The sequence below is a fragment of the Primulina eburnea genome, chromosome 11 (assembly GCF_022965805.1).
Source record: "Primulina eburnea isolate SZY01 chromosome 11, ASM2296580v1, whole genome shotgun sequence".
NCBI classification, from domain to species: domain Eukaryota; kingdom Viridiplantae; phylum Streptophyta; class Magnoliopsida; order Lamiales; family Gesneriaceae; genus Primulina; species Primulina eburnea.
Genome location: NC_133111.1, coordinates 39,693,230 through 39,710,616, shown reverse-complemented (window position 1 = coordinate 39,710,616; position 17,387 = coordinate 39,693,230). Strand labels below are relative to the sequence as shown.

General features: G+C 39.1%; 3 protein-coding genes across 4 annotated transcripts; 2 read left to right on the top strand and 1 right to left on the bottom strand.

Annotated features, from left to right (window-relative positions):
• Positions 1-3,620: 3,620 nt before the first annotated feature.
• On the top strand, positions 3,621-6,306 carry LOC140805975 (probable pectinesterase/pectinesterase inhibitor 51). Its single transcript, XM_073162372.1, has 2 exons — positions 3,621-4,854; positions 5,542-6,306. The coding sequence occupies exons 1-2, from the start codon at positions 3,792-3,794 to the stop codon at positions 6,228-6,230; spliced, it is 1,752 nt and encodes a 583-aa protein (XP_073018473.1). The 5' UTR covers positions 3,621-3,791; the 3' UTR covers positions 6,231-6,306.
• Positions 6,307-6,533: 227 nt separating this feature from the next.
• LOC140805974 (endo-1,4-beta-xylanase 1-like) lies at positions 6,534-11,648 on the bottom strand. 2 transcript variants are annotated; one of them, XM_073162370.1, is made up of 8 exons: positions 11,228-11,648; positions 11,029-11,091; positions 10,090-10,460; positions 9,689-9,848; positions 9,154-9,506; positions 8,575-8,752; positions 7,952-8,488; positions 6,534-7,867 (listed from the first exon to the last, which is right to left on the bottom strand). In XM_073162370.1, the coding sequence occupies exons 1-8, from the start codon at positions 11,288-11,290 to the stop codon at positions 6,746-6,748; spliced, it is 2,847 nt and encodes a 948-aa protein (XP_073018471.1). In that variant the 5' UTR covers positions 11,291-11,648; the 3' UTR covers positions 6,534-6,745. The 2 variants fall into 2 exon arrangements, with proteins under 2 accessions (XP_073018471.1, XP_073018472.1); XM_073162371.1 differs by having other exon boundaries at positions 10,090-10,457.
• A 3,804-nt stretch (positions 11,649-15,452) lies between these two features.
• On the top strand, positions 15,453-17,267 carry LOC140805622 (uncharacterized). The gene has a single exon (XM_073161880.1). The coding sequence runs from the start codon at positions 15,453-15,455 to the stop codon at positions 17,265-17,267; it is 1,815 nt and encodes a 604-aa protein (XP_073017981.1).
• The last annotated feature ends 120 nt before the right edge of the window (positions 17,268-17,387 follow it).

Below are 17,387 nucleotides of genomic sequence, written 5' to 3'. Positions count from 1 at the left end.
CTTTTTAATGTTAATTTAAATTCTTAGTTTATATGTGTATATATGTATTTTAATTTATTTATTTATTATGTAGTATTTTTATTAGAGAAGTTCATATGAAACATATATGTCAGTATTATATGGGAAATAGTATCAAAATTGCCAAAAAAAATGAACAAACAAACAAAAGAACCAATTACGACGGATTAAATAAACCAAAATAATTTTGATTAAATCTTTGTCGTAGAATTTTGACAAAAACTTATGTGAGACGGTCTCACGGGTCAAATTTGTGACGGATCTCTTATTTGGGTTATCCATGCAAAAGTATAATTTTTTATGCTAAAAGTATTACTTTTTATTGTGAATATGGGTAGAGTTGACTTGTCTCACATATTAGTATCCGTGAGACGGTCTCACATTGTGGGGCCCTTAGCTCCTAATCGTTATTACAATGCCATCTGATTAGGGTTAAATAATTACAGCGGAAAACGAGTTTAAATTTTCTTTACAATGAGCCCAAATCATTTTATTTGAATACTAAAAATAGTATTTAATCTCACGTCATAAACATGCCCACACGTAATCAAAACCAATCATATATAAACAACTCATATCCTCGGGACATGCCCCGGTATATAGATACATATACATATATACTGGGAACAAGACATAAACATAAAACCTCAGCCCCAGCTGTGGCTCCCTCCAGAAGTACCCTCTCCAGTCTCCTGATATCCTGGAGTACCTGCCATTGTCCACACACAAAAAAAACAACAGCCCTCCTTGGGGTGAGCAAAGCTCCGTATGGAACAATCAATCATATATACCACAGATATCTAAACAATGATATATAGTATGTAATGCATGTATCTCGTGGAGGTATTAGGTCAAATGCTCATCCACTGAGCACATGTCAGAATCAATCGAATCGGTATCAAATCAATGCTCGAGCTGGCACACCGACCTCAATAAGGGATACTCGTATGATAGCGTCGACAAGGCGCCATCAAATCCCAAATTTCATATCCAATCATCGGGGCCACAATTGTCTGTGCTTTACGGGTCATATAATACCAACATAGCAATTGTGTTCACAAACCCCAAAATCCAATCAAATCATATCAGGGTATCCAAGGATCATAGCTCAACGTGCATGTCATGTATCGATGTATGCATCAAATGATGTGTGTTAACAAAACATTTCTTTTATACATCGATATCTCAATCACAATGTCATGTATGCCACATCAATCAACAAATAAGGCATATATAGACACATATTTTCGTTCCAATCAATCAAACCAATCCAACATATACCATATAATACAGATACCTGTCGTATGTTATCCGGTCGCAACATACATCAATTCTTCGTTTTCAGTTGATGCAGCCTGAAGATATTGATATTACATTTATCTACATCAAGAACATACTCATTCCAATCAATAACATACTCCAAAATCATTCATATGAGTTTCAAATATCATTTGAAACTTAAAAAATTCATATCAAATCAAAATCATATCATAATTCAATTCCGACTTCAAAACTTAGTTTCTTGTCGGTTATTCTACTACATATAGGAAATTCAACTTCAAATACATGCTATTCCAGCACTTTGATATTTCGAGCTGCTGGAACTAGAAGAAAATTACCTCAGTCAGAAGCCCTCGACGCGATGATCACAAATATATAATTTGTTTCGCGTTTAGACAGCGTTTCGAGGTCGATTCGAACGAAAGAATTGAAGTTTCTCTCGTGTCTCTCGTAAATCTATTAAATTCAAATGAAGAAAGAAAGGAAAGAAACTCATTATTATCTTCACCACTCTCGCGCTCGGGCGGTAGAATTCTCGCGCCCGAGCGCGAGACATTCTGCCCCCGGCCAACAATTGCACCGCGCTCGGGCGGTCGCAAATTACCGCTCGGGCGCGGCATATTCTGCCCGAACATACATTTCATAAGTCCTGGCGCTCGGGCGGTCATTTTCTACCGCCCGGGCGCCACATCTTCTGTACAATTATTAACTCTTGTGCTATATTGGTGTCCGGCTTTTCCACTCGAGCTCTTACAACGTCAATTCATATTCAATATTCATTTTCTCAATTCCATTGTCACGATATACATCAAATGTATAATCACATATCAAATTCCTGAATTATCGATAATCATATAAGATTTACGATAATACGATACACGGTCCTTACACACATGAGACTCATTCTAGAATTAATCAACTCTTTGCCGAAATTCATGTACTAATTTTTTTTCCCGTTTTTTACCAAATATAAAGTAGTGTAAAAATTGTATACAATTTCTAGGCAAAAACTTGTGTAAAACAGACTCACGGATCGTATGTTGTAAGACGAATATTTTATTTGGGTCATCTATGAAAAAGTATTAATTTTTATGCTAAGAGTATTATTTTTTTTATTGTGAATGTAAGGTTAACCCGTCTCACAAATAAAGATTCGTGAGTCCGTCCCACTCCTCCAGCTGGACCAAGTTCGAGATTAAAATTCCCTACTGCCCAAACAGCATCAAGAGGATCCGAGTAAATGCACACATTGTCCAGCTCAAGATGCAAGGCAAAATCCATACCGAAATGTAAAGCCAATAGCTCCGCACCTACCAATGAACCCTGAAATCGAATAGGACAAGCGTTTGCCCCGCACACCATTCCATACGCATCTCGCACTACTACCCCAACACTATACATGTTTCTGTTAATATCATAGCTTGCGTCGACATCTAATCTGCATTGAGTTGGTAACAGAGGCGTCCATGAAGAATCTGGATTCTGGTGCACAATTTATTCAACCGAAGCATACACCTGTCTAAAGTTTTTGAACTTGTCTAACATTGCATATGCCCAATCCACATGCACAATAAGTTTCTGCCATGTGCGATCTTACAACTTGTTTTCCTATATATATATATATATATATATATATATATATATATATATATATATATATAGTTGTATGTCCCTAAATGCACATGACATGTAAAAACCAAGAGTGTTCGGCCTTTATCAATTTATTTCTTTCTTTTTCCTATGAAATTGGCCCCACTACGACTTATGTTTTCTTCCCTCCAAACTTGAGCTTGGAGACACAGAACTTTAGGTTTTTTGATATTACCGCTCTGAATCGAATTTGCATCCCTAAGAGATCTTTCTTTCGAGCTTGAGTGAGTCTTATGTGAGAACGTTTTACGGATCTTAATCTATGAGACGGGTCAATCTTACCGATATTCACAATAAAAAGTAATACTCTTACCATAAAAAGTAATATTTTTTCATGAATAATCCAAATAAGATATATGTCTCACAAACACGACCCCGTGAGACCGTCTCACACGAGTTTTTGACATCGAGCTTCGACACATTTCAACTTGTAATTTTCTTTGTCTGGTATTGTTCAGTATACTTTGTGATCGAAGAAATAAAAATATATAGCCTTTTAAGATGTTATTATGAATTTAATTCGGGGGATTTTTTTTATTTTTTATTTTTACAATAATAGATGAAATAATTTAGCCCATTTGATTATAGCAAGCCAACTACCCCCACACAATTCATAAATATAGCCTCACAAACTGGCAACTGCCAAAATCAAATACCCACTCCCCTCCCCTCCCATTTCCTTCGGTTTCCAAACCCGTGACTCCACTTCCAATCGCCATCCTCCTATATTGTATCAGACGAAAGTTAACAGCGTTGCTTAAACTATTCTTCCCGCTTACATCATTATCTGTTAATCTCTTGATTTGTCACGTTGTTTTCAGAATCTTTCATTAAATTCGACAATGATGCAGTACCAAAAACATGTGAACTCCCCCCAAACTTCACCCACCTTTGCTGCAAACAATCCCAAGAAATCCCCGAGATTGAAATTCTGCATCATTTCAATGGCGGTTCTCCTGTCTTCCGTGATTCTATTACCTCTTCTGTTCTTCACCCTCTCCGCCGTCTCCCACCAGCGTAACCACCAGCCATTGTCCACCGCCGACGGCTCGTCTTCTGACAACATATACGTCATTCGCGAGACCTGCAAGGCCTCGCTTGACCCTCAAACTTGCGAAGCATGGCTGTCCCATTCCAATACAGTCCCCGCAAACGCCGCGGTTCTGGATGTTATTCAATCCGCCGTGAAGGTTTCCTCCCGAAATCTTGAAACGGGTAGGGGCATGGTTCAGAATATCCTGGACGCGTCCGTGGGGAACCAGAACAGGTCCTACGCCGCAACTACTTGCCTCAATATTCTGCGTTACTCCGATTACCGTTTGAATCTGACTGGTGGCGCGTTGGTAGGTGGCAGTATTAAGGACGCGCGTGCATGGGTTAGCGCGGCGTTGGCGTACCAGTACGGCTGCTGGTCTGGGCTGAAGCTATACGCCAACGACTCCGACACGGCTCTCGTCCAGCCCACAATGGCGTTCTTTAATTCCTCATTGCTCGTATCCACCAGCAATGCGCTAGCAATGCTCGCGAATTACGACTTTTTCGCGGACCAAACGGAGTCTTGGGCCCCGCCAAAGACGGAGCGCGACGGATTCTGGGAAACCGGCTCGGGCTCCGGTTTGGTAGGCGGGGTGCCGCCTGCTCTCAAGGCTGATGTGACGGTATGCAAGGGCGGCGCGTGCGATTACAATGCAGTGCAAGAAGCGGTGAATGCGGGACCGGATAACCCCGGGCCGGGCAAACGGTTCGTGATATGGATCAAGGAAGGGGTTTACGAGGAGACGGTTCGAGTGCCACTGGAGAAGAAGAACGTGGTGTTCATCGGGGACGGGATGGGCAAAACGGTCATTTCAGGTTCCATGAATGTAGGCCAGCCAGGGATGACCACCTATGAATCCGCCACCGTTGGTAAGACTGAGGAGGTCATATGATCTAAGTAAATTTTTTTCTTTTAACTGGAAATGAAAATTCCAATATTTTGGTAAAAACTTTGTGTGAGATGCTCTCATCGGTCGAATTTGTGAGACGGATCTCTTATTTGGGTCATCTATGAAAAAGTATAATTTTTTATTCTAAAAGTATTACCTTTTATTGTGAATATGGTTACGACTGACTCGTCTCACAGATTAGTATCCGTGAGACGATCTCAAATGAAACTCACTCGAACATTTTTATGTGATGCATCCCTATAGCTACTCCCCACACAAAGAACTTAAAAATAAAATCACAATAAATTTAATTGTTTAAATGAAAATATATAATACACTATCATTTTTCCAATCAATTTATGGGTTATAGAACAAAATGCTTTTGATTGGGGTGAAATATTTTCATTGGGCCTCAAAATTATGTTGCATCAAATTTATATTTGACCTTGAACTGAAAAATTGGAATAACTTTTGCTTGCTAACCATTAAATCATCTGTTAAACAAAGTCTAACACTTGGTTTATGACAAAAACTTTTGTCATAGCGTCAATTTTATGAGATAGATTTAGTATTTAGATCACTTGTAAATAAATATTACTTTTTAACACCTTTTACCTACTTTGGTTTCATAATGTTATTTTTAACTTTTGAACCTCTGTACATGCAGGAGTTCTGGGCGATGGATTCATGGCAACTAATCTCACAATCCGAAACACAGCAGGCCCTGATGCTCATCAAGCAGTAGCTTTCCGATCCGACAGCGACCTCTCCATCTTCGAAAACTGCGAATTCATCGGTAATCAAGACACCCTCTACGCCCACTCACTCCGCCAGTACTTCAAATCATGCCGAATCCAAGGCAACGTCGACTTCATATTCGGACAATCAGCTGCATTCTTCCAAGACTGCCTCATCCTGGTTGCCCCCCGGCAACTCAATCCCGAAAAAGGCGAGAACAATGCTGTAACGGCACATGGTAGGATCGACCCCGGCCAATCCACAGGCTTTGTTTTTCAGAACTGCGTCATCAATGGCACTGATGCATACATGGCTTTGTACCATAGTAAACCGAGTGTCCACAAGAATTACCTCGGCAGGCCATGGAAGGAGTACTCGAGGACGGTTTTCATTCGATGTACGTTGGAGGCTCTCATCGCGGCAGATGGATGGATGCCTTGGAGTGGCGATTTCGCATTGAATACGTTATATTATGGGGAGTTTGAGAATACTGGGACTGGATCTGATACATCGAAACGTGTTAATTGGAGTAGTATGATTCCGGCCGAGCATGTAGATTCGTACTCGATCCAGAGTTTCATTCAAGGGGATAAGTGGATTCCTGTTTTGTCTTCTTGATTAACAAAACTTGTAGAATGTAGACGATATAGTAGTGATGAAGTAATACAGAGATTGAAATATTCTTATTCTGAAATTTGGACATAGAAATTTGTTGAAACTATGAGAAGACAAAAACAAGATTCATTATCGGTTATTGAACGAAGTTAGATTCATTATCCTGTTGTTCTCCTTTTTTCTGAGTTGAACGATATGTATTTTACAAATTATAATTGGGTCTCGAACCATTCTAAACTTGGACAGAACCCAAGCTTAGAAGATAATTCAAGCATTAATTCATAAATTCAAGCTTAACCTCAAATCTATCAAATGATATGATCGCAGCCGTCCATCTATTAATGTCTTGAACCCTGTAATAATAGCAGAAAACTAAGGCACGGCCATTGTATAATCACCGTCACATTTCCACAAGTCACCAACACATTATTTCATTTACATGATCATCATCATCGGTTTGGACAGACAAGTTTAATAATCCCTTAATTCAGTCAGTGTGAAGCACAAGTCATCGACAACTATAAATTTATGGATACTACAACTGGATCCAGACCTTGATCAACCTCAAATGTTTTATATGCCAATTTCTTCCGAGAAACTGAAACGAGCTCGAGTTCATACGAACCATGAAATCCTCTGAACTCGAATTCACCTTGTTCATTTACATGTCCATGAGCACGAGTCAGCCATTCTTTCTTAAGTGCAAGGTACCTTTTACCAGCTTCATTAACATCACCTTCTGCGTTCACTAAGTGAGCATTGTTACGACTCATAAACAGCTCCCAGAATCCCCAAAACATTACGCCCTCGACCGCAGGGTGAGCAAATGCCTCTCGAAGCATGACTTCCAAATCATCAGCTCTAACATACTCGTTGTCTGAAGAGATGTCGACTTCTGTGAACCAGATTGGAAGGCCAAGAATACCCAACTTATCGAGTGCGGAACAAACAATGGGACCAATTGGGTTCTCTATGTGCCCCTGTAAGCCTATTCCTCCAACTGGTGCTCCTTGTTCTTGGAGGTCCAGAATGTGTTGAATGTATTTCTCTGGTGATGACCGTGTATCACAGCCATCTTCTATGTGGTAGTCGTTAACAAAAAGGGTGGCAGAGGGGTCAAGTTGATTTGCAATCTTGAACATGTTGGCTCTGATATCTTTTCCTAAATGATCTTGGAAAAAGGAACCGTGCAGCATTTCATTGTTCACATCGTAGTGCTTGAATTTACCCTTATACCGGTTCAGAAGACTGGTTAGACGGTTCTGAACAGCTGACATCATGTCGTCTTTGCTCAAAGAACGTATCCATGATTGAACTGCATCCTCGACTTCCCAAAAGATGCAGTGCCCACGAAGTTGAATGTTCCGGCTTGTACAAAAGTTTAACATATCATCAGCATCTTTGTAGTTTAAGTTTCCTCTCTGTGGCTCGGTCCAGTACCACTTCAACTCGTTTCCAAAGACGGCCCAGTTAAAGTTTTTGGAGAAGAAATCGACAAAATCTTCATTTTCAATATTTGATCTCTCCATGCACGATCCAATTGGGAAACTGTTTTGTGTCTGTCTGATTTTCACAAAGACACCATCGAGAGAGCTCGACTCAGATGCAATAAACTTTAAGGTAATATCACGCTTGCGTATCTGCATGATATAACATGCATTTAGTAAAGAAAATCTTACTTTGCATACAATAATTGAACATCAAGAACCGCCTTCACCACTTACCTTGTCAGTTAGAGTTTTCAAGTGTTTAAATCTCATGTGTCTATCGACAGGAAAGATTTGAAGTCCGGCCACCATCAAATCGACACCAGCATCAGGACCTTGGACATAAACCATTACTTTTGCTGGTTGCTTCTCGATTCTAAAAGATCCACCAATTTCATGCCATTTATCATCACCAATCTCTACTTGGCCACCATTTACCCATTGACTGTCCACACCAAGAGCAACGTTAACATTTTGCGGTCCAGTTACCCTAGATCTAATTCGAACCCAAGCTGACACTTGATATGTCAAATATAGTTTCAGATTATCTGTTATCATCTGGGCTGGGCCCATCCATGTTTGAGTACGATTGGTTACAAGAATGTAGCGACCACTTAAAGGCTCGTGGGCTCCAAGGGAATCTCTAGCCATGGGAGGAAGAATATGTGGCGAACCATTTCCGATACTAAGTGTGCAATTTCCAAGGGGAAACCATCCGTTGGTGCTGTCACTAAGGTTGCTATTCACAATAATATTGACCCCAAAAGCAGCATTCTGAGAAAAAGAAACCAACTTGAGTGTAAGAAAATTAAGCAGCTCTGGTAAATATTTCAGGCACTTCCAGTTACTAATTTAACAACCTCAATGACTGGTGGAGATGCAGGTGGAGCTTTGGCAGCGTGCTTTACTATTAGATTATTGAGGAGGATATCAGTTCCAGGAGGTGGTCCTTCTAAAAAAATAATTATTCGTGAGGGGATGCCGTTTAGAAGAAATTTTCCTTGCAGCTGCACCCAATCTTTGTCTGTTGCCTGCACACTACAGAAAAATAGATTCATAAAATCATATAGTATACTCGAATGCATCACAAGCAACGACTGATAGTTCAGTATCATGTTAAATGATATTAAATTCACCAGGAAAAATGAAATACACCTGCATAACCATTTCCATTTCAAAAGAAGAAAAAACGCAAGAACATAAAAAGACAAGTGCATTAGTCACGCCACGCCGTTTTGATTTATATATCAGGATCTATCAAATAAATAAGAGACAAGGTTCACCAGAACCTTAAAAAGGATAAAGAGTGCACATATTTAGTATTAACAATCACAGCACCTTGTTTAAAGAGAGCCATCTCAACTTTAAAATAAGTTAGCTCAAGACCAAAAGAACTGAAAGTATCAGCATTTGAATGCTGACAATAAGATAAAACTAACCTGCCAATCCCTATATACTGCTCGGGGAGATTTGCTGCCTGAACCCACAATGTAGCTCTAACATTTGCACCAGTGATGTTATTACCTAATACTCGAACTGTAGCCACAACCTCATATGCAAGCTTCCTCTGCACTCTCCCAGTAATCTCTTGTTGAATCCCATTCCAGTTCTGAGTTCGATCTGCCGTGGATGCAAAGAACTTTCCAGACATGGGAAGAACTTTCCCATCAGCCATAGAATCACGCACAACAATCTTACAACCTCTTCCAGACCAATTATTTAGTCCGTCATCAAATGTCGGGTTCTGTACAATGTTCTCATCACCGTCTGACAAAGATCCAGTGCTTTGACTCTATCAGATGTGAGAAAACAACAATACATCAAAATTTAAAAGCAATGAAAGGTACATACAAATTCTTTATCATCCTTCTCAATTTCCAATTGCAAGAATGAAGTTTATTCTCATTGACACCTTTTCACAAATAAATAGTCACAAAACTGAATGAGAATATGTTACTTTAGGCAAGAAAATACCTCACATTCATTGGAACTGGGGCAGGAGACCTGTACAGATCTTATGAGTAGGTCAATGCCAGATGAAGGCCCTTCCAGATAAAACGTGACCCTCTTAGGCATTGTTGACAGACAAAATGTACCTTCTACCTTCTCCCAACGTTCGGTTGAAGCAGAGGTTCTGCAAAGGTCAGGGTTGGAACCAGTACATAAAGTTCACAAGTAATGCTCTAAACAAAATTGGGGAGAAAACATTATATTTTGAAAAATTAAAAAATATAAAAATGAGATTGCACATGTTTTTCATTTGAATGGCTGTCATGGATGGCACCCCACCCCACTACTTCCAGGTTCCCTACCTAGATGCAAATTGGGAATAGCTTCCCCAAGCTAGAACACCATCCAAAAAGAGAAAAATATACCTTCCAACAAACATATAGCTAACTGATGAATCCTGATTTTCTAGTTTCAGAGTGGCCGAAACATTGGCAACACCTTGAACAGCCCCTGATACTCCAACCCAAGCACAGACTGTGTAGTTAGATCCTGCAGAAACTCTGCTGGTGATGTCTTGCTCCAGGCCTTGCCAGGATTCTTTCCGGTTTGTGACAACGGCAAAACTGCCGCTTAACTTAGTTGATAATCCTTCAGGGTAACCGGATTCTGACGAAACAACAAAGGCATTGCAGCAATTAGGATGCCATAAATGAAGCCCTCCAGAGAAATCATGGTTATGTATGATATTGGTTGCAGGTATGATGATTGAATCCTTCAATTTCTCGTTCAAGTTCTGCTGGAATTCAAATTTGATTCATGAAAGTGAGACAAGCTCGTTTACAATAACATTAATTTGTTAAGAGAACAAAACAAAATGTTTGGATAAATTTGCCCTGTTTGATAAAAAAATTATGATGAAGCTGTAATACAATGAAAAAAATAAAACTTCAAAACTATCACATACACCATTTCAAACAAGAACGCTTAACTATAGGACATTTTTTAGGCTTCAAAATGCATCGACTGGCTCATGACGCTTATCAAACACCATATTCACAAAATGTAGAACTTGTAATTCTCCATAAGTTGGATTTTCCTACTAATCATTTACACAAATCCCAGAACTTTTCAGTTGCCATCAAGAACTGATCTCACAAAAGCAAACAAGCAAGAAAATATGAAGGATCGAAAAATAAAAGAGATGATAAAATACTTAAACTGAAGGTCAACTAAGTCAAGTATAAATGGCACAGGATTGCATCTTCTAAAATCAACGAAAGATGAACTAAATACGTCCAAGGACGACGCAATAATCAAATAAATAAAAAGATCAGAAGTTGCAAAAAAAACGCCTTTATTATTACCTCGCATTTAGAGTTATTATTGGCATTGCTAGTGGATGGCATCTCCATATTGTCTCTTGACCCCTGAAGTGACAAAACAAATGAACAAATGAAAGAGTCTCATCAAGGAAATCTAAAACGGATTTCAAAGTTTCATGTATTTCCCACAAAATTCGAGCAAAAACACATTTTTAAGAAACCATCGAGACAACAGAGGTACCTGTGATCGTGGGCTACGCTTCAAAGCTCGATTCTTCAGGCAGCAATTCCAAAACTTACCCATTATATGCCTATGTGAAATTTCAAGTGAAGTTTAAGGCACGCACGGGACCGCGGAAACCAGCCAATCAAAATGATGCCTTCTTGATTCCCTTGACTGGCTTTGCAATCCCAACAAAATATTGCCATAATCTCGTCCCTTTCAGCGATTAATCTAATCCCAAGATTTAAATTTGCCCAACAAAAGTAAGTTCATGGGATGGTTACAGATTGCTTTGGATTGCAGATTGAGGGTTGATTGTACTTTTGAATGGAAATAAGAGATCTTGACAGGTTTTAGCTTGCTTTAATCAATGGATTATACCTTTCTTGGTTTTTACTACTAGCTTCAAAGCTTCAGTTTGAAGCGTGTCCATTCGATCAAATGTCATTAAAAAATTCATAAAAAAAAAGGTGTTTACTAACTCCACTCTAAAAAATAAAAATGGAATAATTTTGGAATAAGTTTTATGGACACTCATAAAAATTTATTGTACGTTTTTCCATTATAAAATGAATATTTCATCACTTTTTATGATATTATAATGAAATTTATAATAAATTTTCATCTGTCGTTCATATAATGAATGTTATTTTTTTTATTGAAGATAATGATTTTCTAATTGATTTATAATAAAATAATAACTAAATCATTGAACTTTCTCACTTTATCAAAATCAATAATTGTCCATAATGATAAAACATCAACCTTTTGATTGAGTATCATGTGAGATCCATCTTACGGATATTAATCTGTGAGACGGGTCAACACTACTCATATTCACAACAAAAAGTAATACTATTAGCATAAAAAATTATACTTTTTCATTGATGACCCAAATAAGAGATCTGTCTCACAAATTCAACCCATGAGACCGTCTCATATAAGTTTTTGCTCCAACCTTTTTTATGATCCATCTAAATTGTCACATTTTGATCGTTTTTATAGCATGGCCGATATTGATCCCGACATTTCCCTCCAGGTAAATTCAACTTCTTGTGATCAAGGAATCAGAGTCACATTAATTTGATGTCTATTATGAAATCAAATGATACATGTTTTATAAAAAATTATAAATTTTGATAAAATCAACAAACGTTGTTCCTAATTCTTTACATAGTGGCTAATGATTAGAAGTACCCATGATGCATGCTCTAAGCCCGAGACGCGACATCAACAACATCCTCAAAATTTAATTTATGAGTAAACTTTTAAAAAATGTTTAAGCCTAAAAGGTACTAAAATTCTAGAAAATTGGTCTATTTTATTACAAATCCAAAACATGTACTCATAACTTGAAATAACAACGGAACATTAAAAAAAACCTATGTTATAAAATTAAGTTAAAATAAATGATAGTGAAAACCCTCAAGAAATCTTGACAAAATTTTGTTTGTTCATGGTCCAAAACTTCATTCTCACTCTTATTATCTGGAACGTAGGTGAGTGTTTAGAAAAATGCTCAATAAATGAAGAAAAACTTATTTTATGAACCACGTTATTTAAAAAATAATAATTTTTTCTTGAATCGGATCGAGTTAGAAAATCGTCTCACAAATTTAACACATGAGATAGTCTCATAATTTTTTTTTTGATATTTAAATTACCACGAATATCGGGATCGAAAAAGAGTTTATAAGGATGAATGAAATCTTTAAAATTTCAGGAAAACTCGAGTTGACCTCAACAGTTGTTAGCAATAAAGGCATTTCTTGAACGATTACAATTAATTGGACCACTTGAAAGATTTTGAGTGAAAAAAACGGTCTGACATTACTAGTGATACAATAAAATCAGTGTAAGCAAACAGTTAATAATGCGGCTAGATAAAAGCAATAAAGCATACAGAAATATAAATTAAATGAGGCATGATTTTTATGGATGTTCGGAGATTAATAACTTTTATGTTACTCTTTCTCACTTAGGAAAGAATTCACAAAAAAACTTTGATTTATATAACCATTGTACGAATACACTTCGAATAAGACTTATAAGTTATAACTGCGTAAATCGAAACTCTTAGTGATATTTAAACAATACTTAAAATATGGCTATCTTTTAAACCCTTTATTCAGACTAGGGATGCAAACGAAATGAGTCGGTTCATGAGCTTTTCGAGTTGGCTCGAAATATTTTATTTGTGTTCAAGCTTATCAAATTTGAGTCGAACTCGAACATGTTCAAACTTTTTTCCAGCCGAACTCGAGTCAAAATTATTTTTTTGATCGTTCGTGAGCCGGTCGCGAATCTTAATATTTATTAATACAATATAATAATATATTAAATAAATATATTTCGAGCTTTTCGAGTGTTTATTTTGAAGTAATAGTTCGAATTGTTCGCGAATATGGTTGAATCTTTCCACCCAAACCTGAGTTTTAATTATAACCAAATTTGAGCCAAAATTTTCTTCGAATCGATCTCGAACTACAATAGAACTAATTCGAGACAAACTTGAGCATTCAAGTTTTCATCATATTCGACTCGATTCGATTCGTTTATATCCTTTAATTCAGACAGATAAACACATCTCTTCAACAAATATTTTTGAATGACTAGAATTGGTGAAGTAACACAATTTGATTATTGAGGATCTGATGTGAAAGGTAAGTGTGTTCTGGTGAGCAGTTCGATCTTTGAAAGAAAAAATTATCAAATTATTTTATACATCAGATTGTAAAAGCTCCAATCTTGTTGTTTCTTGAATATGTCATCTGTTATTTATAATCGAAAATCTCCAACGGTCAGAAATTTTTCAACGATCACATTTACTAACATTCGACAAGATGACATTATCAATTTCTCTTCTCACTATATTTAATACTAATTTAATATTTCTTTGCTTTTTACGACTTTGGCTTCTGAAAATTTGATTTACTATTGACATATTAGAGATAATTCATGTCAATCGGGAATTAGTAGGATATTATGCATGATCTATCAATATATTTTAGCTGATAGATATATCCAACTCTGATTAGCATGTGGCTTGATCTTAGTGATGTGGTTAAGTTGGATTGCAGCTTGAATATGAACGGCTTGATATAATCATTTCAAAAAAACTGCAGTCCGGCTTGACATCACGGCGTTCAACTAGAAACCTGTGAATATATCTATACTATTATATTAAGGCTGAGCACCTTATGAAAACTACCAAGGAGGACACCATCTTTTTCTTCCAGTTTTACCCTTATATGCTATTAATATTACACTTTTGTTTTTTGTTTTTTTTTTTAATTTCGACACACACTTTTATTTTTATTTTTTTTATTTCAATCATTCAAATATCAATTTAGTCCCTCCATAATTTGTCAATTTTCACTTTAGTCCGTCGATAATGATAAAAAAAATTGTACACACGCAACGCGTGTGCAGAGTAACTAGTATAAATAATAGTTAGACCCTGAAACAATTCAAACCTCTTTATTGTCACCAAAACTTATAATATTTTAAATCTAACAAACAATGCAACTGTTCGTTGACGTTAACTAAAATAATTATAATATTGCTGCCAATTATTTGTATGAAGCATCATCTTGAATAAAAATGCATACACACACACACACATACATAGATGATACCCCGTGGATGGGCCCCAAGCCCAAATGAAAGACAAGCCCATCAAGGGCCCAGGTATTCTCCTATAAATATTAGGTTCGGGTGTATAACTCAGGCATTCAATTCATTATATTGTTTTCAGCAGCACCCTTAGCTGCTCCCCTCATATATCCTCAGTCACTGACTTGAGCGTCGGAGGGGCTACGCCAGGACACCCTCCTGGCCCCCTCTTAACGGTCTTTTTCTTGATTTCAGGCTCAGGGTCATCTTAAAGCCCACGTCTGAACTAGTGACGCTCGTTGGGATCGGACCCTAGATTTCCCGTGAGTATCACTTGGCGCCGTCTGTGGGAACTTTGAGTTGAGACGTAGATATGGTAGGTAAGAGAGGGAGTAGAAGAGCTACCTCAGCATCATCACGTCCTCGGAGGGGACCTGAACCATCTCGTGCTGAGACAATATAGGAACAACTGCATCTTGAGACGAGACAGGAGCAACCTCGTCAAGAGACAAGAACCGAGCAGCCCCTTCACGAGACAAGGGTCGAGCAACCCCGTCCCAATGAGAATGTGGGGAACTTGACCCTAGAACAGTTGGGTCAATTTATCACCCGGACAGTGGATGAGGCCATGAAGAGGAATCAAGAGTCTATGTTTGCAGAAGATCAGGCCGCTCGCCAGGAGCGAGAGGAGAATATGGAGGGAAGTCAGAGTAGGGTGGAGGAGACGCGATCCCGCCCAAGTGAGGAGAATCTGGAGATGGAAGAGATGTGGAGGGAGATACGGACGCTGAGGCAGCAATTGGGAAACAGAGCTGCAGCCCCCAAGAAAGGAAGTCCTTTTTCCCTCGCCATTTTGAAAGAGGGACTTCTTCCAAATTTCCGACAGTCAAACGTTGGAGAATATGATGGACATACAGACCCCGAAGAACACTTGGGGAGATTTGAGAATGCGGCTCTGTTGCACCAATATTCAGATGAGGTCAAGTGCAGGGTTTTTCTGGGCACGTTGGTGAGGTCAGCCCAGCAATGGTTTAACACTTTGCTGCCCAGCTCTATACATTCTTTTGAGGACTTCTCAGCTGCCTTCTTGCACCGATTTGCTAGCAGCAAGAAATACCAAAAAAACTATTTGAGCCTGTTTGTGGTGAAACAACAAGAAGCTGAAACTTTGCGAGAGTTTGTTCAGCGTTTCAACAACGTAGCAATGGAGATACCAGCGGCCACTCCTGACATCATGATAAGTGCCTTTACCCAGGGACTTAGAGGAGGAGAATTTTTCAAATCGCTTGTCAAGAAACCTCCGTCGAGCTATGATGATTTGTTAGTTCGGGCGGAAAAATATGTAAATCTAGAGGATGCCCAGCGGCACAAGAGGATGGAGCAGCGGCCTGGGGGAGGAAGAGTTGAGGGAGTAGAGAGAGGAGGAAGGAAGAGGGGTGCAGGTGAAAGGGAGGAGGATATAACTAGAGGTAGAGGACTGTTCTCATCTCATGTTCATCTGGATAGAAGTCATGACAAGGTGATGGAGGTGGGAGAGTCCGAGGGGAGGGGGGAGAAGTCGCAAAGGATTGAGAGCAGGGCTAGATTGCCTTCGCGGGACAGACGAGAAGGATCCGCATCCGGGAGTCGACCGAGGTCTCGCCTGTCCCCTAGACGTGGTCAAGGTCCTCCATGGGTACATCAGAGGATCGAGGAGTCAAGGAGAGAAAGTCGAGGCCAGGATGTCCCTCGAGAGCACGCAGAACCGAGGAGAAGAATGAACGAGGATAACCACCCTACGAGAGGAATGATTCATATGATCTCGGGGGGTGCTACTGATGGAGACTCTGGGCGAGCTGGGAAAGCACGTGGCAGAAGGTTGGAGAACTTTGAGATATATAGGGGCGCATACTTACCACAAGACACCGTCATCAGTTTTGGGCCGGAAGACCTTCGAGGCATCGTGGCTCCTCATAACGATGCCTTGGTGGTGACGGCCACAATTGCCAATTGTGATGTGGCAAAGATATTTGTTGATAATGGAAGATCCGTGAACGTCTTGTTCAAGAGCACGTTGGATCAAATGAAGGTGGAAGGATTTGAGTTTGAGCCGGTCTCCACCCCGTTGTATGGGATTGCAGGACACGCCATCCCACCTTTGGGTCAGATTGTGCTTCCCCTATCCTTGGGAACTGATCATCGGCGGGCAACAAAAATGATAGCGTTCACCGTGGTGGATACCCTTTCAGAGTATAATGGAATTCTGGGGCGACCAGCTCTAAAGGATTTCAAAGCTGTAGCGTCCACATATCATCAAAAGTTGAAGTTTCCTGTAGGGAAGGAGGTTGGAGCCTTATGCGGGGACCAGATGGTCGCGCGTCGGTGTTATGAGGGGATAGTGAAAGAAGATGGGAAGAAAGCGAGTGTGGAGCTTAACATGATTAGGAAAGGAAGAAATGAGTAACTTTGTCCTGGTGAGGTACAAGAGGAGCAGATATGAAAGTTGGAGAATGCGCTGGGCCAGGGTCTAAAGAGGCTCAGGAACGCTTGCCACCTTAGAGAATATTAATCTTGACTTGAATTT